This window comes from Microtus oregoni, unplaced genomic scaffold (assembly GCF_018167655.1).
Source record: "Microtus oregoni isolate MIOR12 unplaced genomic scaffold, Mior012 000021F_ref0000039, whole genome shotgun sequence".
NCBI lineage: Eukaryota > Metazoa > Chordata > Mammalia > Rodentia > Cricetidae > Microtus > Microtus oregoni.
This window is the reverse complement of record NW_024543080.1, coordinates 22423662-22446402: the sequence shown is the minus strand read 5'-3', so window position 1 is coordinate 22446402 and position 22741 is coordinate 22423662. Positions and strand designations below refer to the sequence as shown.

Sequence of the window (22741 nt, the reverse complement as noted above, 5' to 3'; positions counted from 1 at the left end):
TACTCAAGAGATTGAATGAAGACACCCTAACTTGGTGTATAGGAACTGGGGCCACATCAAGGCTTGACCTCTTCCATGGAGATGGAGTCACCTCAGGTTGAAGTGTGGGAACATCAATATGAAGAGAAGGCAAGTCTCCACTAAAGGTGACAGGGGGAAAAAAAAAATCCAGAAAATGATAAGTGCCTGGGAAACCAAGACAGGATAGAACTGAGAGCCACAGAAGACAGCCAATATCCGTGGCTGTGAACCGCCACGTAACTGAAGACTTCATGCCAGAGAGTAGAGTCAGCAGCCAGAGGGGATCTGATGAGTTTCAGACAGAAGCCTGCCATTAACAGAGTGAACGCCCTCCTGAGAGGGGAACGGGGAACATGACGTGGCACATGGTGGATGTGGTGTAGGTACTCAAGGAAGACACTGTGGAGAGGGGCCAAGCTGAGACGGAGGAACCAGTGAGCCAGCAACCTTCAAGGTTCACTTTGTGAACAAACAAAACAGAAAACCCAAAGTGTACAGGAAGCCCTCTTTTTCTTTTTTCTAAAAAGCAAGACAGTGTCATCAGATTTAAAAAGCAAGATGGATGAGTTTAAGTTCTTATTAAAGAAAAAACTCAGACACATTCTGATTCAACCTCACATTTCTGACGTTCTGGATTTTCTAAGGATAGTCTTTGAGAGCCGGGAGGAGGCTGGGTCAGTAAAACGCTAGCCATGGAAACATCAGGATGTGAGTGTGGACCCCAAACCCAGGTAAAGAGGTGGGCACAGTGGAACCATCTGTAGTCTTCAAGCTGAGGAGGCAGACAGAGGAGCCAGGCCATCTAGTGAAACCAGGGAGGCCCTATCTAAACAATGGTCAACATGCCTCCGGAAAAGACTTGCATCAGCTGCTGGCCTTCCCATGCAAGCACATTCACTTATAGGTATATATGTACATGTGTACACACACACACACACACACACACACACACACACACACACACTTAATAGCTGACTGCAAAAGAAACAGGAAGCATTTCCTTGGGCAACCTGAGAATATGGCGAGAGTGAGCTCTGGATACGCCCGGGCTAGCTCCTCAGACAACTGGTAATAAGATACAGAATACAGATGTGGTAGCGGGGACAGCTGGCTGAGGACTCCATCCGTTCTCTGAACCTCCAATTTGTGAGCATAGCGAAACATCTTCGGTTCCAGGATCTATAGGAAAGTAATTCCATCAACTTCAGTCAATTCTTTATGGGTTCCTCCAGAGTTTAGCTATAATTAAAAGCCAAAAACTCTCCTACACAGTATTCCACTTTTAAATCTATAGTCATTTATATCACTATGCCCGTTTCTAGTATTTGAAATGCCTGCAGAAGATGGCCACTGTTCAGAAAGATTTGCACCCAGGTATCCAACATCAATGACGCTGGTACACAGCCCAGTCTGAATTAGCTTTAGCAACTCACTGTGCAATGACTTGAAAAAATTAATCACTTTTCCAGGTAAAAATATAATTGCATACAATATGTGCACATGGGAAAAGCCCCAGGAAACAGCTCTTGGCTAATCACTAGACAGCCCATAAACTGCCCTTGGCTTACACTACATGAAGCACGAGTGACTGTTAACCTTTTTCTTCCTAGAAAGAGTGAAATTAGATATAATTCCTTAGCTGGTCCAGCATGGGTACCACCTCAGCGCCTTTGGGAACATCAGCATCTACTCCACCGCCACTTTAAGGCCTTCTCAAAAACCACTGCATGATGCCTTGTTACCAACCAGTTAAAAATTTGATAATGATAATCTAAGAAAAGTAAGGCTATCATAAAGGATGATTCTCAAAACAAAAAAATACTCCAGCCACCCAACTCTCATCTGTCAAACAGAAGTAGCCATTCCTATATACCAGCCCTAATTAGTGAATCCTAAGTATCAAAATACATTCACATACACTAACATAATCCTCTATAGGGCAGTTCTGAACACTTTATATTATTAAAGATTTAAACAGCAATATTGTCTTTGGCTTGTATTTCTACTAATAACCAGAACTTGGTACCCTACCTTTACTACCAATATTACTATGCATTAATGGTAAAAATAATGTATCAACTTTGCCAGATCATGAGTAAAGTTAGACTTTAAACACAATTTGTACACGAACCTGTAAGAGTTGCATAGCAACTTCATAGATACTTCTAGAAGAGTCAGCTGCTTTAAACAGTATTAGATTCAGGAGCATCACCGTGTCACACTGATAATCCCTGAAGATAAACATCATGCATTAGGAAAAGCAATGTTTGGAAATGTTCACATCAGTGAACGGATATGGCAAACAACAGGCAAGGCTGTGAACGTCTAAGGCTACAGGTGACTTCCTGTTTTAAAGACAACAGATTTGGGGGAGGGGGAGTTGTTATCCTTTATTGACTAAATTTCACTACTGTTCAAGGAAAGAAAATAAAGGGTTCTTAGTATTTCTGAAAGAGTCTCTTGAAAACAGACCCACAAACAACTGTAACTGTACCCTGAGTGCGTGTGTGAACTAGGTACCTGTTCTGGAACACGTTGGCGATGGCTTTGAAGCAACCAGCAGCTACCCTCCGGGAACCAGTGTAGCATCACACACACAAACAACTGTAACTGTACCCTGAGTGCGTGTGTGAACTAGGTACCTGTTCTGGAACACGTTGGCGATGGCTTTGAAACAACCGGCTGCTACCCTCCGGGAACCAGTGTAGCATCGGTCCACGGCCCAGTACATCAGGTTGCTCTGGTCTGGGTTCAGCTCCAGCAGCAACGTGACTGCTTCACAGCCCAACTGGTGAACCTGGGGAAGGACAGGAGTGACAGGGAGAGGAAGTCAGGAGCAGGGTGTATGTTGAGGATGCAGCATGCATTTACTGCACACCATCACACAATCCAATCAACTAATTCCCAGTTACCTGCTGGGGGCGGGGAATCACTTGTGTATCTGTCTTTTTTTTAATGTATATCCCTGCAAGGCTATTTTAGTTTGATGCTCTCTTCCAACAGCGCCCCAAGGCAACTGATGAATGTGAACAATGGTTCTGAGCTTTCAGAAGAAAATAAATGGTGCCCTCCTCAATGATTCTTATCAAGTTTTATTATTATTTGCAATAACTCAGTGCTGGGGGCAGAGGGCGAAGGGTAAGCCACACTTTATATTGTGAAGCTGGTATGCAAACTGAATAACAGGGCATGGGGGTGAGGAAGAAGGCAGGAAAGAAGGATTAACTCAAAAGTGGTCAAAACAGTGAGCTGAAACCAAGCTTCTCCATGGAATATTTTAATACTTTAATATTTTAGTTATTTAGACTGAATCCTATTTAGATATACATACGACCCCACATTAATCCTATACCATGAAAGAGAAATTAAAATTATTCATGTGAGTAATAAGAATTCTAACTTTCTTAGGTGATATATCCTATCTAATTTTATCTCATATGCTTATTCATCAAGGCAAAATCTCTCAGTTGTGCCCAGAGCTCACCAATAATGTTAGTCCAGTCTGCTCTGGCAATCCCAGTTGCTTTCTGAGTAATGGGATTACGAGCAGGCTGCCCCATCAACTTGGCGTTTACATGGTGCTAGGGATCTGAACTCGGGTCCTTACACTTGCCTGGCAAGTGCTCCAATCACGGAGCCATCACCATAGTCCTTATTTTTTTTTTTATGCATATAATTCCATCCTGTTTTTAAGGCAGACTTATTTCAGTGGTCCACACAGTAACTGCAAATAATGCAATGGTAATTTCTGAGAAAACTTCAGGAGCCTGTTAGAATTACCTTCTTATCCAGAGAGTCCAGAATGTTGTCCAGCCATTTGTACAAATACCCATCTGATGACAGCCCCACATTGTCTGCGACAGGGCCACAGCACAGCACAGCAGACATGGCCTTCAAACGATAACATCAGAACCACATTTAACACATTTAAGAGGCGAAATGTTGCCACTTACTAATGTGTATCTAGCCAGAATACCTTTCACAAGGAAATATAAAATAGTAATTTTTTTGTTGTTCTGGGGCTAAACCCTAGGGCTTAGACATGCTAGGCAAGCACTCGGTCAGGAAGCTGTATCCCATCGTAGAAGTAACTCGAAAATCAAATAAATAAATAAATAAATGAATAAAAGCGAAGCATTTATTATGAGTAGGTTAGTTTATCATCACAGCAAATTAACTATGCACTGTAAAGACAAGGGGACCAAGAGAAAGAAAAAAACACTTAAATACAAACAAAAACAGGTACCCTTAATCCTTTAGGAAAACAATGATGAAATCTTACAGATTTCTGGAACTCTTTTGTGCTGTATTTTAGGAAGCTAGACCTCCTATATGGCAGACAAACCCAGACCCCGGCATTCTAGGTGCTCTGAAGAACCCCTTTCTGTTCGTGCTATGACATAAGGAGACTCTAATATAGTGAGAAGGAAATCAGGGATCTATGGAAATACCTTTAGCGCACAGTACTGATGTCTATTGATTTGCATATTCCTATCGCTGTATCTGTCCAAGGGCGTAAACATGATGCTAAAGGGGCCTGCCCAGTGACTGAACAGCATGAACAGACTGTGACGAAGGCTTTGTTGAGGAAAAATACTTCTTCTCTGGTGCACTGTAAATATAAAAACGGGGAGACATATTTATTCCTAGTCCATTTATTCTAATGTGCATGCCAACATCAGGATACGAAGAGGAAGCTGCATTTGAAGCATCTAGAACTTCCGGGTGGATGCTGCAAGGAGTCTAGGTGGGAGCTGGAGTCAGGACTAGCCTCTTCCTGGCTGCCTCATGAACTCCATGGCTGCATCACCACAAGGCACTTGATTCATTGCTAAGTGAGGGCTTTTGGCTAGGAAAGTTCTACTTCAAATTTTGTATTTTTGCCCCAGTAGAAGAGATCCCTTGCAAAAGAAAGCACACATTTGTCTTGACATGAGAGCAAAGGAGAGCAGACCTACTCCAGGTCTTTTGTGCAGACTGCTGTGTGCCCTGTGATGGTGCCAAAAGCCTGCGGGGCTCTGTGAATTGGTTCAGTACCTACTTGTGCAGGGGAGCTTGCCCCTTTCAAGTCAGGGTCCCTATTGCTGTGATGAAACACCATGACCGAGAGTGACAAGGAAAGGGTTTGCATCACTCACCCTTCCACACAGCCCATATAACAGCTCCTCGTGGCGTGCTCAGTCTGCTTTCTTACAGAACCCAGGACCACCAGCCCAGGGACAGCACTGCTCACAAAGGGCTGGGCATCAATCACTAATTACGAAAACGTTCTACAGCCAGATCTTAGGGAGGCATTTTCTCAACTGAGGTCCCCTCTTTTCAGATGGCTCTACCTTTGTTACAATGACATAAAAGTAGCCAGCACACCGACCCTAATATTCTCTGGATCAATATGAGTTAAGACACTCAACAGCATCCAATAAATCACGACGGAAGCTGTGGGGAAAGTGCACAGTAACAAAACTAAATCTATCTTTATACTAGCCACTCTGCTACACAGAAAATAAAGAGGAGAAAAACGCTCTTGGCCCTTAAATAGCATTTACCTTTCAAAGGGCAAAATAAGGCTCCTGTGCCTACAATTAGCAAGCCTAATTATATACTTAAAAGAGCCTGCAAAAAAAATTACAATCCATGTGATTGCATGCCAAAGGTTAGCATATAGTACTTAAAATAACAAAATCATTGTATTCGGAGAGAGAAAAATATCAACTTTTGCTACATGCAAAAGGCTTATGGTAATCTTTTAAGATGCCTTTTTGGAAAGAATTTACTACTTTTTGAAGCAGTTGTACAGATCAATCGTCCTAACAGGGCTGAAGAGATGGCTCAGTGGTTAAGAGCACTGCTTGCTCTTCCAAAGGTCCTTGGTTCAATTCCCAGCAACCACATTGTGGCTCACAACCATCTGTAATGAGATCTGGTGCCCTCTTCTGGCCTGCAGGCATATATGCAGAATACTAAGAATACTATATACATAATAAATAAATATTTAAAAAAAAATCTTCCTAGCACACCTCTCAGTGTCTGCTCAAAAAGAGGCATGCATCTGTTAGATGAGGCCATCGGTGTAGGTGTAGCACCGTCCTCAGGCACGCATCTGTTAGATGAGGCCATCGCAAACACTGTCCACAGGCACGCATCTGTTAGATGAGGCCATCGCAAACACTGTCCACAGGCACGCATCTGTTAGATGAGGCTATCGCAAACACTGTCCACAGGCACGCATCTGTTAGATGAGGCCATCGGTAGCACTGTCCACAGGTGCACATCTGTTAGATGAGGCCATCGGTAGCACCGTCCACAGGTGCACATCTGTTAGATGAAGCCATCAGTAGCACCGTCCACTTGCTTTAATTTATACCCATCACCTGTATTCTTCCTTCACTGTGTAGGCGTGACTCATTCATCTTATTCTCAGTTATCACTTTGAGCATCACTCCAGGCTCACTGTATCTACCATAAGCTCGTCCAAACAGCTCATTCTAATTGGTATCTTCTGAATTTTATCAGTGTCCTGATGGCTGAAAATCCCTACAGAGTTGATTCCTTCTTGATTTCTAGCTACTGACACAAGGTTAAAAAAAAAAACAAAAAATACCGTCTTGCTATTTATTGACATTGTGCGGACATAGTTTCCCAGGATGGTCTCAAGTTAGAGGCTTTAAAAAGTATTACATTTATTTATTTGTGTGTGTGGGTGTGTACACGCATGCACATGTGTGAACATGCCTCAGAGTTGGTGTGGGGGATCACAGGTCAGCCTGCAGCCATCAGTTCTCTCCCTCCATGTGGGTCCCAGAGATGACACTCACATGATCCGTCTGGGCACAAAGTGCCTCTCCCTACTGAGCCTCCCACAAGTTCCTGCCTTAATTACACAGCTTCCAAGGCAAGAGGAACACAGAAAGGGCCGGAGCATCCCGGAGGGCTTTGAGGAGCTGAAAGCCTACCCGGAACATTCTGAATGATGTTCGCCACTAAGGCACTGAAATGGCATCGGATGTCCTTCAGGGTGTCCGAGTCCTTTTCATTCTCTGCTTCCAGAAGCTGTCGCGTCAAATCTACATACTCCAATAACGTGTTGTTGAGGAAATGCGTTTCGTTATCAAGGCCACCGCTCGCACTGAAAATACCGAAGAGAAGGAAACACAGAGAAAAGGTGACTCTCGATTCCAGCTCAAGTAAGAACCCCACTGCCACCATCAGAAGAGCACCCGGAAAACCTGGTGTGGCTGGGGCAGAGCGACACTTTAAGACACAAAAATGAAATTAATATGATTTTGGCTTCCTTAAATATAAAAAGCAGCTGGTGCTTCCTCATCGAGGAACTGCTATTGTAATTTATACCACCCGATCTCATACCCAAGTGGAAAAAAACCCTCAACATTACTAGCTCTCCATTCACAGATATTATGGTAAGGAGCTGGCGGGCCTGTGGGGGGCGGTAGGGTGGGGATGCGTCACTGTAGAAGGGAAGGCCAGTTCCAGGGAGTGTTCCGTCTCTGTTGGTCTTCATACCAAACCTTTAATGGGGTTGCTTATCCACCAGGTACTTATCCCCAGCCTTCTAAGATGACATGTGCTATTAAGAATATATTTAAAGGGAATTCAAGGGCACAGTGCTGGATCTCAGACTGCTTTAGATCCTGGGGCAGCCCTGAGCCTGCTCTGGGATTCTTACTGAGGCAAGAGAAGTACACCCCACAGCCATGGCTGTTAGTCGGAAGTCTAAACTCCTGTCGTGTCCCTTCGGCTCTTTGTTACGTGTCCAGGACTGTGACAGTATGTTTCAATAAGAGCCTACATGAGTCACTATGCCTAAAATGACCCTGCAAGCAGTAAGTGCTTGCTATATCAATTAAAGGATATTATGTTTCTATTTGGCAGGGCCAGCTCTCATTATATTGGGAAAGAACTTCTGTATAATATTATTAAAGTAAAAAAATTTTTTTTACTAATTATATCTTCTAAAAAAATCCTCATCACACACAAACAAGAGTAAGATATCTCAAAGACTATATTAAAAATATCCATCTGTACTAAAAACATGTGCTGAATGAACTGATGGGCTGAATTCCGACTTCTGTCAACAGGAGTCTTTACCCTCAAATCATGACCAATTAGTGGGCAGCATCCTACATCAGAAAGTAACATTACTTCACTTAAATATCCACTAAGTAGCTCCTGCACATTAGGCATGTGGGGTCCCTGTCCCTGGCATTCAAACTGTCCCCCATCTTTAACCATGTGGGATGCGAGGACACACACAGCAGTGACAATCTCCTGTTAACTTTCTCTTAGAAAACAGAGAAACCAAAGTAGTCTCTTTTCAAACAATTACCGCTCAGTAGTGGACACAGCTTATTTTCAATATGCAAATATTTGGTAGTTATCCAAATCAGAACCATCCAAAGAGCATCCCTTCTCTCCTACCACATTAAGAGCGACCACAAAAAGGCTCATAGTGTGCCACGTTCTTCTTGTTTTCTCAAGCCCACAAACCTCCATCTTATTTTTCACAATTTCAACCAGATTGCCTTTAATCATATCTTTTCTTTTGCTTTCCATTCAACACACAAGAAAAGCAAACCTACGACTTTAAATTCTCTTCCACTAAAGCTCTGTTTCGAGAGTCTGTCACAAGCTCCCGATGCTAGATCGGAAAGGTGTTGGGCACGCTAAGAAACAACCAGGAGAAACACGAGCACACACTGTTCCCTACGCTTGTTCAATTACCGGCGTATGCCTCCTGTCTAGCACACGCTGTTCCTACGCTTGTTCAATTATTGATGTATGCCTCCCATCAAAGCTTCTTTCCAGCTACCTATTGTGTACAGGGTCAGATCCATTACTTCTTGCCTTCCAAGGTCAGCTGACACCATTACCCTGCTAAGGAAACCTTTCACTTTCAACTCATTGCTAATGGGATTTTCCTCAAGGGTCTTGGTCCTAGTGTCAAGAAAGCCTCCAGGATTTATGGTTTGTGAATGGCGGAGAAAACAACTGTGAGTTACATCTGGAAGGTTCATAATCTTCCTGGCAGGGCTAAAAACAGTTCATCAGAGTAAATTTGCATAACACTAATAGTAACCCTTTGAACGTGTGAGGTTTTTTTTCGAGCCCAGACAATATTTATCTTCAAAATGAGGCAAGAAATTATAACTCCGTCAAGAAAAGGCCACCACTATTGCTTTTTCTTAGAAATCAAGGCTCCAACCAAATATCAAAGTCATGGGCACATTAGAGTTAGTTTTTGACCAATCTGATTGTAGATTTTCTTTCTTTCCATTCTTATTTTGAAATTTTTTTTTTTTATCTTTCGAGACAGGGTTTCTCCGTAGCTTTTGGTTCCTCTCCTGGAACTAGCTCTTGTAGACCAGGCTGGCCTCGAACTCACAGAGATCCGCCTGCCTCTGCCTCCCGAGTGCTGGGATTAAAGGCGTGTGCCACCACCGCCCGGCTTTCCATTCTTATTTTGGAAACTCTATAGCTCAGGCTAGCCTCAAACTCATGGCAATCCTGCCTCTGCTTCCGATGGTACATAATTTCTGGCTGGTGGTTCATGTATTGGATGCCTCTTTAGTGGGTAAGTATTTACAGATGTTGACATGTGTATTAGACAGGTATTTTTGTTGCAACGGTACTTTTCTGTTTTCACGTATTTCAAGGAGTTTTGAAAGTCAGAATCCCATACCGACCTGTGACTAATGACACCAGCATCCGCCAGCAGTTCAAAGATCCGTACCAGTTGTACTCGTAAAATGTCTCGACGCCTGCGCCGTTTCATATTCTGCTCCAAACATACAGAGATGTGGATTAGGGAAACACTGGGGGAAATTCATGGGGAACTGCCGAGGTGATTTGGAAAGTCAACAGTGTGGATGCTAGGAAGAGATGCGGGCCCATCACGGTTACCGCATCTCAGTGTGGATGCTGAGGATGCTGCCGGCTATGGTCTCAAAGGGCCAGGTGTGTGGACGGTGAGAAATTAAAGAGCCAAACAAAACCACACGACATTTTATCAGCAGATTCCCCCCCGTATGTGTAGCAGAAATAACATCCTACAGTTACTCCTGGGTGATCTGTCGACCTGCTGATTTCAGAACAACTAATCAATGTCGTCTCATCAGAGTCACAAGGAATCCCTAAGACTCAGAAAGCGAGGCAGAGCAAACAACCCTGGCAGATTAAAAACCTAGGGTTTTGCTCATGCCTGCCTCCTACCTAATTCATTTTTGCAACAAAAAGTACGCATAAAAGCAAAGGAAACATTGCCCGTTATGGGATGAATGACCCAGGGTTAAACTACCAGGGTGCTGACCCCAATAGTAAGCCAAATGGGAAACAGCAGTGCCCTGCAACACTTTCCCTCCACCGTCTCTCATTTACAAAAGTCATTTTCTTAAGCCAGAGAAATTAAAAAATTAAGACATTTTTCTTAATCTTTCATTTCCACATTCCCACCCATCTTTCTGCCCTCCGGAAGCAAGTTCATTTGCCAAGTCGTGTTTCCTGCTCCCTTGGGGGTCTTTCTAGAGTTTACAGAAACCCACTGTGACATAAACAGCTTCCTAACCATCCTCAAGGACGTTGTAGCTGCAGACTCTCAAAAGGAACCCACACATAGCCATCATACCCTGTGACCAGAGGGGGTGTGGCTTCAACGGTCTCTTTAAGGGCAGCGGCAGTCCCCTCTCCAGCCAGGGAAAGTGGGGCTGGAAAAGCTGAAAGCAATTACTGGGTGGCCACTCTCAGAAACCCTGGAACTCTACAGATCCTGTGCCCTGCTCTCCCCGCTGCTACAGTGACTTTCCAACTGCTTTTGACCCTGGGTTCCTGCATGTGTTGTCCTGGGCAGGAGAGAGAATCTGCACAGGAAAACGTCAAGTTTAAAATACACCAGGTAGCTGGGCATGGGCTTGTGCTTTTAATCCCAGAACTCGGGAGGCTCAGACAGATGGATTTCTTGAGCTTGAGGCTAGCCTAGTTTACATAGTAAGTTCCAGGCAATGCTGGGCTACTAGAAAGCAAAAGCAAGCAAGAAAGCGAACAAACAAAAACAAAACCCATATAACAACAAAACACATCAACCTGTTACATCTTAATCTCTGCCCTATGGTATACTACTTAGCATACACCAGGACAATGTCCACTGCACGAGTGTCCAATGGTGGGAATCTGCACAACTGCTTACCTCTGGTCGTCTTTCAAGTGCTTCTTTAATTATGGGATGTAGCTCCTCTATTAGTTCCCTAAAGGAAAAACAGCACGTATTAGTTTCACTCACAGCTAAGTAGGCAGAATTTGCAAACATATACAAAAACTAGAAACTGACAAGTCCTAACCCTAAGCCTACTGTTTTCAACAGTTCTTAAAGCTTTGTTTTGATTATAAAACAGTCTTCTAATTAAACCCTCAGAAACTGCAAAGCATGGCATATAAGCTTCTCTGTTTGTAGAGAAAAGTATCACCAATATTTTTATTCCAGCGTTTTGTGAACTGCGTGTATTTTATGGAGGTGAAGCACGCTCATGTGTAAAATGCTCTCCTTCCTTTTACACTACTGATGGGTCAGTAACATCCTGCCAGGCAGCAGGCTAGCCCAAAGGCAAATGATTAACACACACGGCTCTTTGCAGGACCAGTCTTTGTACTAACTGAAGAATACACAGAACCTGGCTTATGCTGATTTAAATCGAAAATGTGCTCATTGCATAGGACTGAGAAAATTCACCATGATTTGATCATTTATATAAAAGAGCTGACTTCAGGAGAACAAGTTTGTGGAGAAGATAAAGCTTTAATTTGCTCAGTATAGACAAGAGAAGGCTAGAATACAGGGACCCAGTAGAGAAGCCAGGGCTGGCGTGCAGCTGCGAGCCAAGGCCTCTAGCCCACCCCACCCCACCCCTCTTATGAACACACTTGTTCCTCTAGTGCATAGAAGAATGAAGAAGAGGATTACCTAAAGGCTCCTGGATTGGTCCTGCCAAGACCAAGAACAAGGGACTCTGTGACCTCCATGCTCTCAGAGCGCATCATTGGAACTATGTGCTTAAACAGGGCCGATGGGGAGGGGATGCCGATAATCTGAAGGACAAAAACCAAAAAAACAACAACAAAAAAAAAAAAACAGAATTGCTGCTTACAATTAGATATCCAACCAAATAACTTGCCATTTAACCATCTTTGGTCAAGGGCAATTGAGTAAATGACATTTTTGGGGGTAAACAAATGCCACTTCAAAACTAAACTCTCAGCACAGACAACCTAGAAAAGCTTGGCTTGTCCCGTGGCGCCCTGCACGTTTGTTCACTGAACATGTCTGTCTGTTCACCATCACATAACGGTCCATGCATCCATCAGACACTTTCTATCTTTTGATCCATAAACCTAAGAAAAACAGAATTCTGACACCCTTGTCTTAGGTTTCCTTCAAGCACACCAGGCGTCTTCTGTCCTATCATAAAATCTATTTATCGGATCTTTCTAATATCCGTCATGTCACTGTGTGACTTAGGCAATTTTTGTACAAGCATTTGATAACTTAGATGATGATTCACTCTGTAATCTCAGTACTGAGGCAGCTGAGACAAGAGGATTGCCGGAAGTTTGAGCCAGCATGGTAAGTCCTAAGCCAGCCCGGGGTTATATGTGAGACCTGTCTCATAAATCCAAGAAATGAATGATGAATGATTCCTGTTGGAAACACTTTAAAATTTTCAGTATGCTATTTTTATGTACAAGGTCAATTTTGCCCAGTAGAAAATCTCTGTCCCTAATTCTAACCAGGAGTCCACAAAAACAAAAGAATTTTCTGAGACACACGAGCGATATAATCTTCAACCTCTCTATTTTGTTTTCCACGAGAAGGAATTTAACGCGTCCTCTCGTACAGTCACTGGGACAGAAGGTGAGGAAGACACACCTTGGCATCGATACTGTAGCCACTGTCAGGGGTGGACGCCAGCGTCTCGGGAGGAGAGCATCTCATGGGGCCTGTGGATGCCGAGGACGAGGGGGACGGGGAGGGGGACGGGGAGGCTGCTGCACTGCAGCAGAGAATCAGGTAGTTTCTCCACAGGCCAATGTAGGAGTCACTGCTCGTGGTGGCATTTACCTTCTTTGCATTGATGGGGCTACTAAAAAACAAACAAACAAACAAACAAACACATACGAGCAGAAATCACATGTTTTGTTTAAATAATATCTATTTTATTTTTCAAATATTTTATTTGAAAATATTCATTTTGTTTATATTCATTCCAATTATCACACTGTCATCCTTCCAACTATGTCTTCCTTATCAATAACCCCCACCAAATCCAATTCATCCTGCAGCTCACATGGGTGGTTCAGTGACCACGTGCTGTGGCCTGGGCCAAGTGCTAGCGGCCCTAAAAAAAATAACAGTGACTATTCGCTCCTCAGCAACTATTAAGGGCAGAGGCATTTAGAAAGTTTTCATGTAACTAATGCCAAGTTGTCTACTAATTTAAAGGCGATGGTTATCATAGAGTTTTTATTGCAAGCACTCAGACTTTCTGGAGGGATCAAAGGGAGAAATGAATGAAGCCTCGCCTCTAAGATAGAACAGATAAAATAGGTATCTGTGAGTCTACGCTACATTCTTCATCACTCTCCCTCCTTCACAAGATAGCAATGTAGCATAGCGACTTACAGAATTTCCAGTGTCTGTCACTTTCCAAAAGCATGCCTCTCGAAAGCAGGCTATCCTTTTAAAAATACCCCCTATGCAAAGGACTTACTTTACATCAACCTGGGGGGACAACAGCTGCAGCCTTGTGTACGCAAACATCCACGCGTAGCTTACGGCTGTAGAGCAGTGTTTAGGAAGGTTTTCTTGCTTTAGAAAACTGGAGAGACTTATAATCCATGGGTCTTGGCCTTGGGTCACATGTGCAAATATCCAAATGTGTGAGGGGCTGATCACATCAAACTGGTGGCTGATGGGAGAAGAGTTCCACTCGGCTAATGTTTGCAGATCTACCGAGCTGGGGCAATACAGCAAAGTAGTCTAGAAAGAGAGCAAGTGCTTATCATATATTTGAGCAGCTTTCCAAGTTTTTATATCTGAGGTGCTTTGGGTGTACTAGATCAGGGTTTTCTGGAAGGTAAGTAGGCAGGAGGATGTGGTGAATTTTTGATATTCCCATGAGTTTCATTATTCTCAAAAGGCTGTGTGGACCAAGAAGGCTGACATCCACAACTTAAGTAATTCCTATGTGGATACTCAACTTTCATGGGTCCACGGAACTCTTTTTAGAAATGAAACAAAAACCATTAACTTTCATTCCGATGAAATGGAACAGCCTGGAATGTGAGCAGACTCACATTCTAAGGTATAAAAACAAATATTTTTTCCTTAACATTCAGACTATTAAAGAAATTAATGTTAAAAAAATAATACTTTTTCATTTTACTCATTAAGCACTGTTTAAGGCATTATTATAAGTCATTTATTACTCTATTTGTTACCATAATACATAGTTAATGATAAAACAATTCTTTTAATTGTATACATTTTAAATCATGCCTTAGGCATATAAAATTTTATTATTGCCTGCCTGTGGTTGTGTATAACAGATGAGTTATAAGAACCAGGTGTTGAGCAGAATGCAAATAAATCTTCCATCCATGTATTCCAAAATAGGAGAATTAAAATGCAAGTAGTAAATTTCAGAGTCATTTCTATAATCAACCTTGGAGTATTAACTTGACTTCCCACCCAACTCTACTGACACTCCATAAGACTAAAAGAAGTCTGCCTGAGTCAGACCGGATGTGGTCCTGGGTTCTATCCCAAGCTCAGAAAACAGAGGAGAGGGAAAGGGAGAAGAGGGGTGGGGCTAGAGGAGAAAAAAAGTAAAGACATTTTTACCATCAGGTTTTTTTGTAATAATTTTGCTGATAAAATGTTTCTCTACATTTTAACATACTATTTACTTAATTTCATAAAGAAAATAAAAATATTGACTGAAAAAGCCGAGCGTATCTCTTCCCTTTGGTTACAGAGTATTTCCTCCTATGTTTGTAACCAGTCAGCAGCAGACCATGGTCCAGTGACGTTACATTTAAGGGAAAGGTCTTAGATCGGAAAGGCTAGAATTTTACAACGAGAAACTGATTTTTACGGCAACAAGAACTAGTCAGAGGATAAACACGTGTCACTTTAACCCTTTATCTGCATGAGAAATACAGTCTAACTCACTGCATTTGTTGGGGAGCAGAGACTCCTGCGGTTACCTGATCGGCCCCTGTGAGATGGATGAAGCTCTCGAGAATGGATGGGCTCAGCCTGTCCATCACGTCGATGGCTAACTCATCATCACCCTGTAAAAGAGAGACCGTGCGTCTGAACAAGCGAGGAGTGCATAAGCAAAGCAGGCAACAGGAAGCGAAGCTGAGCAGAGTCCAAGTTAACGCTCTTGTGAAGAACTAGGGAGCAGGGTCAGGTGGGGTGGGGGGGTAGGGCGGGTTTGCAGTAGGCCCGCTCCAGCATGCAGCGGTAAAGTAGGCTACGTAAAGGAGTACATGCTACACGAACCCCACAGACGGGCAGCAGGACAGTCTCAAACACGTTCACGAGATGACTAAACCTTACCTTAGGAACTTCCAAAAGTGCAAATAAAGCCCGGATTTCTCTAAGGACACTGACAGCTAGCCTTCTGGTGGTGGGCCGGCTGCTACAGAGGATGACCAGGGCAAAGCCTTCGACCACATGGAACACAGTGGAATACGGGTTCCTTTCCAGAGGAGGGGGGTGAGGACCTCCATTGGCGATACCATGCTTGATTTAAAAAAAAAAAAAAAAAAAAAAAGCAAGTTTAAAAACAACCTTTAAAAGGATGGATGAATTTGGAAGAGAGACAGTAACCAGTAAAGCATATTACAAGCATTCTGATAACAGGGTTGCCTCGGCCCAAGGGATTTCAATGGCATTCACTTCATAACAATGCGACACTGTGGGCTGGGGCTGGTGGCAGAAGCCTGTCCTCCCAGACACTCAGGAGGTTGAAGCAAGAAGGCCACAAGTTTCAGGGCAGCTTGGGATACAGAGTGAGTTCAAAGCCAACTTGGGGCAACTTAGTGAGACCCGATCTGAGAATAAAAAGTAATAGCAGTTCTTGGTGTATATATCGGGGGTAAGGCCCTTGTAGGCGGAATGAGGTTCAGAGTTCAGTTGATCCATACTAGCACAAAAGAAAATAGCAGTCTAAATAGGATGTGCCCGATGGACTGGCTTGATGCCCTTGTGACCTTGCAACCATCACCTCGACACTCTCAGTACAGCGTTTACTGATGGGAACCGAGAGACTGGACTGCGTCTTTCATATGTAAGTGCAGGCTCCGTATCTAAGGCACAATGGCATCACCTGTGCTCAGTGTGGGATTTCTAGGCTCATAAAGGCCCCCAGGCAGCTTGGAGGGTCCAACTCTGAGCTTCCAGGGTTCTACGGTGTTTTCAGTGTTATAAAGCAACCAGGTGTACACCTGTGCATTTAAGAAACTGGTCCCTTTGCTGAAACAATCAACCCAAGCGACAGACTAACAAAGGTTTCATATGTAAGCTTTGAAACACCTTCATGTCAGAATGACCGTACAAACCCTATGCTCGATAAAACATAACCTGTTACCAAATGAAGGAGGCGAAAGGTTAGATACAAGCACTTGGTTTCCAACACACGAGAGGGTACAAAGTAAGGCACAAGGGATTGCCACCAACAGAAGGTCATTCCAACTAGTAACGACTGCAGAGCTTGAGAGAGTCAATCTGTGTCAATTGGTGTCACATTGGTCATTCACTACGGATCACACACAAAGTGACGGTGTGAGAGCGAGTGGTACCTGGGAGTCTTGGGTCTTGTTATACATCTGAGCTGCCTGTTTCCACTGGTTTATTAATTGTACCAACATCTTTACAGCGTTATCAAGAAGAGTGGGGTGGACATCAGTCACTTCACGAACAATAAAATACACAAATCCGGAGAGCACGTCCTCCCGCCAGTCTGGAAAATCAAGCATTAGTGCCTGCAGGGTGTTGAAAGCCAGCGCCCGCAGTTCTTCGTCCATGTGGACCGTGAGCCTACCAAGAACAGAATCCCGTTAGCAAGCCTCGGAACAAAACACGGTGTCGTCAGGAACCCTTACAGCCAAGATACCTGGGCACAAACCTCTGCTCTAAAACCTAAAGATACTCGAAGCATCTCTTCAAATGCTCTCTGAGGACATGAAGATGGGGCTCATGTTCACTTTGCCATCCTATAATCGCTCTTTCTATGTTAGTCTATAGTTTAAATTTCATATGAATGTATCCATGATCAGTGATGTTTTTGCTAAAGTTCAGGATAGGAAGTCTTGAATTTAAATGACAGGCTGCTGTGTAGAAATACAGATGACAACAGAAATCCATTTCAAACTTCGTCCATGCTTAACATACTTTATAGTGCTCTCCTGTAATCAATAAAAAATTTGTCCAACTACACAGGATCCTAGCAGTAAATGAACATAAATAGCTCATCACAGAGGTAATGATCTAGACAGAATAAACAAATAATTCCTGAGGGTGAAAGTGGAAGCAACTTTAGGAGTAACATAAGAAAAGGTCTAGCCGGGTGATGGTGGCGCACGCCTTTAATCCCAGCACTCGAGAGGCAGAGGCAGGCGGATCTCTGTGAGTTCGAGACCAGCCTGGTCTACAGAGCTAGTTCCAGGGTAGGCTCCAAAGCCACAGAGAAACCCTGTCTCGAAAAAAGAAAAAAAAAAAAAAAAAGAAAAGGTCTACACTTTGAAAATAAAACAATGGCGCAACAGCCCAGCAGGCCCCATAGAGCTAGGGCTCAATAAATCAGAACGTATTAATTACATTTTAAAAAGTTAAATTACTTTTTTTTTTTTTGGTTTTTCGAGACAGGGTTTCTCTGTGGTTTTGGAGCCTGTCCTGGAACGATCTCTGTAGACCAGGCTGGTCTCGAACTCACAGAGATCCGCCTGCCTCTGCCTCCCGAGTGCTGGGATTAAAGGCGTGCGCCACCACGGCCCGGCCCGTTAAATTACTTTTTAAAGACTTCAATACAATGATCATAATTTTAGTTACAGAATTTTAACAAAAAAAACATGAGAAAACGATATATAAAATTAAAAGGGGTTGTAGTTCTGAAGCTGTGACGCAAGCCACCACATGAACACAAGCTCCTGACCTAGAGCTGAGGATTATTTCAGTGGCTGACAACGCAAGCGAATGCATTGAAGTTAGAAATGACTCAAAGGAACAGAGAGTTAGAAAACACACGCTCCGTGCACGCATGGAAGGACAGAGTCAGCCACAGTGAGAGAGGGCGTGTTATGTGGTTCAGAAGGGAGGTGTCACAGTCTGCTCAGCTCGGATCTGGTCTTCGCTAAGCCAGCCTTCAGCTGGCGGAGAAGCTAAAGAGACATCCGTTGCAGCTGCACAGATTTCAGAAGCAAGCCACGCAGCAGCTGCAGCAGGTACGGTGGGACTACACCTCCCGAGCCCAGTGTGCCGCCTTCGGTGGTGTACACCAAAGGCACATACTGCGGAAAACAGAGTGACACTGCTTTCCGCGCTAGTGACTTCCACAGCCTTTCAATCTGCGACTGAGTATCGCACACCAGTCAGCGTAACTGGGGATGGATGTGCCCGAGTTAATGACTCCCTGTGCCGAGGAGATGACAAGGAGCCCTGGCTGATTAAAGTCAGGGGTTATCTTTCCTTAGGGAGTCCGCAGAGGATATAAACTTACGACATGCCCTTTCTTGTTGTTTCTTCGTTGGTTTCCCTCATTTTGGAGTAAGGAAGAGTCAGACATTCTAATTCCAAACCAGCATATTCAAGACTCTTTCTAGTCATGGAGGGAAATTAATTAAAAATGGCAGCTGCAGGGGAAGGAGTAAAGCAGCAGCAGCAGCAATCCCACTGCTGCTCACTGCTCAGAAGCAGGCTCTTCCCCTCCTCCAGGGCCTCGTCCTCTCAGGTGAGGCTTCATTCTGGGGGAGGTGAGAGCGCCGCACAGGATGCTCATCTTGTGGGATCGCCTTCACAGAGAAGTAGGTCAAGAAGGGACCAGTGAGAACAGATTTGACAGTAACTGCTCTCTCTTCTCCTCAGGAGGAAGGCTGCAATTAACCCTTTAGGGTCCTAATGGGGACCCAACTTTCCAATTCTGCTAAACTCTGGGTTTAGTTTAGTTTAGTTTGGAGACAGGGTCTCATGATGTAACTCAGTCTAGCTTCCAATTTCTAATTCTCCTGCCTCTGACTTAGTGCTGCGAGGTAGGTCAGTAGCAACACACAGCATATAGCTGTGCAATATGATATATGGCAAAAATTAAGAGAGAAGGGCTGGAAGAAGGCTCGGAGGGCGGGGACTACACAAAGGTGGGAGCCGGGGAACAGCTCCAATTACCAAGTTGTCTTCTGAACTCTACACCTGTGCCATGGCACGTGCACCCCCATCAGACACATGCACATCTAATCAGGATAAACTTAAAAGAGAGCTGAGCTATTGGCATAAACGTCAAATTCCAGAGACTGCGGCAGGAGGATTCCCAGGTTCAGGCCTGCCTGGCACGATGGAGATGAGGGCCACCCTGGACAGTGTAGTGAGATGAGACCCTGATACAAAATGAAGCACATGAATGCCCGTATGCATGATGTCTGCTAGAGAAAGGGGTCGGATGAATGCACATATGCATGATGTCTGCTAGAGAAAGGGGTCGGGATGCAGCTCAGCTGCTGTCTGGTACTTGTCTACTGTGCACGAGACTTCAGGCTGAATTCGGTGCCAAGAACAACACTGCCGAGGCTGACTAGGAGGGAGGGGTTAAGGAAAGGTGCAGTTCCAGATAAGCCCCTCTGTCTCCTACATTCCTCCAGGAGACAAATACCACTCCATCCCTAGTCCCAGCACTCGAGGGGGTGCGGCCTGCCTGTGAAATGCCAGATGTCCCCACCCAGGGCTGGAACAGGTCGCTGTTGAAACAGTCACTATTTACACAATTCGGTGAGTGCCCAGCAACCAGTAAACATTTTTCAATACAGCTGAGCACTCACGGCCGGGAACAGTCGCTTTGCCTGGCTTCCCACTAGGGTGTGGCTAGCCAACTGCGGTTCTGGGCTAATTCCAGGCAGATGCCTGGTCATGTTCACTCCTGTCATGCTACAGGGAGAATGCAGACAAGAGGGAGACTACGGCAGTGCGTCTCACCTTCCTGACGCTGCGACCCTCTCATGCAGTTCCGCATGCTGCGGGGACCCAATTGTAAACTTACTTTTGTTGCTATTTCATAACTGTAATTTTGCTATTGGTATGAACCATAATGTAAATATCTGTTTTCCGATGGTTGTAGGTGACCCCTGGGAAAGGATCGTTCAACCCCCACAAGAGGGGTTGGGAACCACTGGACTACGGCATGATCCGCAAAGCCTTGGAACAGTCACCGTCTGGTCTTTCGTGGAGACAGTGTGCCGACCCCTAACTGCACGATCCCCTATGGCGTACACACAGTAGAGCCCCTAATTCACCTTGGAATTAGGCTAGGAAACATCATTTAAGCAAGCTATGCTCTTAATTCACGTTAAGAGAACTACACTGTGCCTCGTGGGGATGCGAATACTTAAACTTGGGAGGCTCTCCTAGAACAAAAAATCTTAAGTGGGTTTTGCTCACCTGTTGGGGAGTATTATTTTAAGTTCCGCTGCTTTTGTTTACGCTGCATTTGTTTAACTCTGTGAAGCTGTGATTCCTTGCCTGTCTAAAACGCCTGATGGTCTAATAAAGCGTTGAACGGCCAATAGTGAGGCAGGAACAAGGATAGGCAGGGCTCGCAAGCAGAGAGAATAAATAGGAGAAACGAGGAGAAAAGGGGGAGCAAGCAAGAGAACAAGGAGAGGAGGACATCAGGGGTCAGCCACCCAGCTACACAGCAAATCATGGAGAAAGAAGCAAAGAAAAGTAACCAGAAGTAAGAAAGATACAAGTCCAGAAGGAAACGGTAGTCAAGCTGGCAAGAAACAAGCCGAGCTAAGACTGGACATTCATAACTATAAGCCTCCATGTGTGATTTATTTGGGAGCTGGTTGTGGGCTCCCCCCAAAGGCAAAAGAGTAAAAAAAAAAAAATCACACAATAGTCACAAAATCTCAGATGCTGAATGACCACAGAAGTAAACATCAATGAGACCCGTATGCAAGGGATATTTATCATAAAGATCAATGAACTATGACTTGACAGGAAACTGGAAAATAGGGACTAGGGGAGATGTGGAAGAACGTTAGAAGTTACAATTTTGAGAGGGGGCAATAAAAGATGAGAGTTAATAGAGTAAATAGGAAAAAGGGGGAAAAAAAGTAAATCAGATAGCTCAAAACTGTACCTGCTGCCACCTCTGTGTTGAAGTCAGCAAGACAGTGATGTAACTTACCTTGCTAACAACTCAATGAGGTCAGTTCTGCTCATGCCATCAGGAATCAGCCTTGGAATCGCAGCGATACATGTTCTAAACAAATCGATTTTGGGTTTTCTTTCCCCCCTGAAAAATGTATCACAAAAACCCAAAACAGAGTAAGAAGCGTATCACGTGGGTTAGAAAAATCCATTTAGCAAATATGTTGCCAAAGATGGGAGCCAAAGCTAATGGTTCCAGTAGAAAGGAGGCACATACAAATTCATATGGACCCAGCCGCTAGTTCCACCAACGTGTAAGTGGAAGGATGGAGACCATTCAGGGAAATGATAGCAAATAATTAATGAAGTACCAACTTAATAATTTCAAGTACTTACGATTTTATTTAATTTGAACTTAGCTATCTACAAACATATTAAATACTAGTTACTATTATAACTAGCTGTGTGCTGGTTAACACGTTAACTTCACAGGACGTAGCATCAGGAGGGACAACAGGCTCGGGGCATGCCTTGAGAGATTACCTACACTGGCTTAATTGAGGTAGGAAGACACATTGTGAATGGAGGAGGCACTATTCCAATGGCCTAGGGCCCTTGACTAAACAGAAAAGAGAAAGCAAGTTAAGAAAAACACTTACTCTGCTTCTGGACTGTGAATGCCACGTGACTGGTTGTCTCGAGTTCCTGCTGCCACAACCTCCCAACTACTCCTCAGTGTGCACCTACCACCGAGTTCATGCCCACGGTCAAGGATGTTAACTCTGTGAGGTGTGCTCGTAGTTTGGACCCATGCTCTAAAGCTGTGAACTCAGATAACCCTTTCCGTCCTCGAGTTGCTTTGGTCGGGTATTTTGTCACAGTAGCAAGACGAGTAACTAATATAGTGTTGATATTATTAAATATCTAAAATTATTTAGTTTTACTAGCAGATGTTCTCAAATGTCAGTATCCATATAGTTTCTTCCTGTTCTCTTGTGATACACACATGTGCAAAGGTTTAGGTTTCATGTTGTTTAAAGGCACTGATGTTTTAAAATCCTGGGCTCTCCTGAACAGCAAATGTTTAATATAATTTAATTTTACTATATATGTGTCTATGATGGGGAGGATGCTAAGGGACAAATCTACTGCCTCATTCAGGCGAGACAGGGGCTCTACCACTGAGCTACACTCTCACCACCTGCAGCACAGTTTCCTAAAGCTTTTTACTAATTTACTTTAAATGCCTAACCGATTGCTCACTGGCACCGGCTTTCAATCTGATCTGTG

The 22741-nt window shown here is 44.0% G+C and overlaps 1 protein-coding gene across 7 annotated transcripts in view; it reads right to left on the bottom strand.

The window, feature by feature from the left end:
• The window catches only part of Fryl (FRY like transcription coactivator), a 231706-nt gene that overhangs the window by 53660 nt on the left and 155305 nt on the right, over nt 1-22741 (bottom strand). For all 7 annotated transcript variants that reach the window (XM_041671629.1, XM_041671631.1, XM_041671624.1 and 4 more), the window contains 15 exons: nt 21489-21596; nt 16894-17131; nt 15650-15835; nt 15292-15378; nt 13794-14062; nt 12953-13166; nt 11990-12114; nt 11219-11276; nt 9723-9814; nt 6975-7147; nt 4473-4633; nt 3802-3912; nt 2664-2818; nt 2153-2252; nt 1032-1200 (listed from right to left, as the gene is read on the bottom strand). In XM_041671629.1, the coding sequence (XP_041527563.1) occupies nt 1032-1200; nt 2153-2252; nt 2664-2818; nt 3802-3912; nt 4473-4633; nt 6975-7147; nt 9723-9814; nt 11219-11276; nt 11990-12114; nt 12953-13166; nt 13794-14062; nt 15292-15378; nt 15650-15835; nt 16894-17131; nt 21489-21596 (2246 nt within the window). The remainder of the gene's footprint in view (nt 1-1031; nt 1201-2152; nt 2253-2663; nt 2819-3801; nt 3913-4472; nt 4634-6974; nt 7148-9722; nt 9815-11218; nt 11277-11989; nt 12115-12952; nt 13167-13793; nt 14063-15291; nt 15379-15649; nt 15836-16893; nt 17132-21488; nt 21597-22741) is intronic.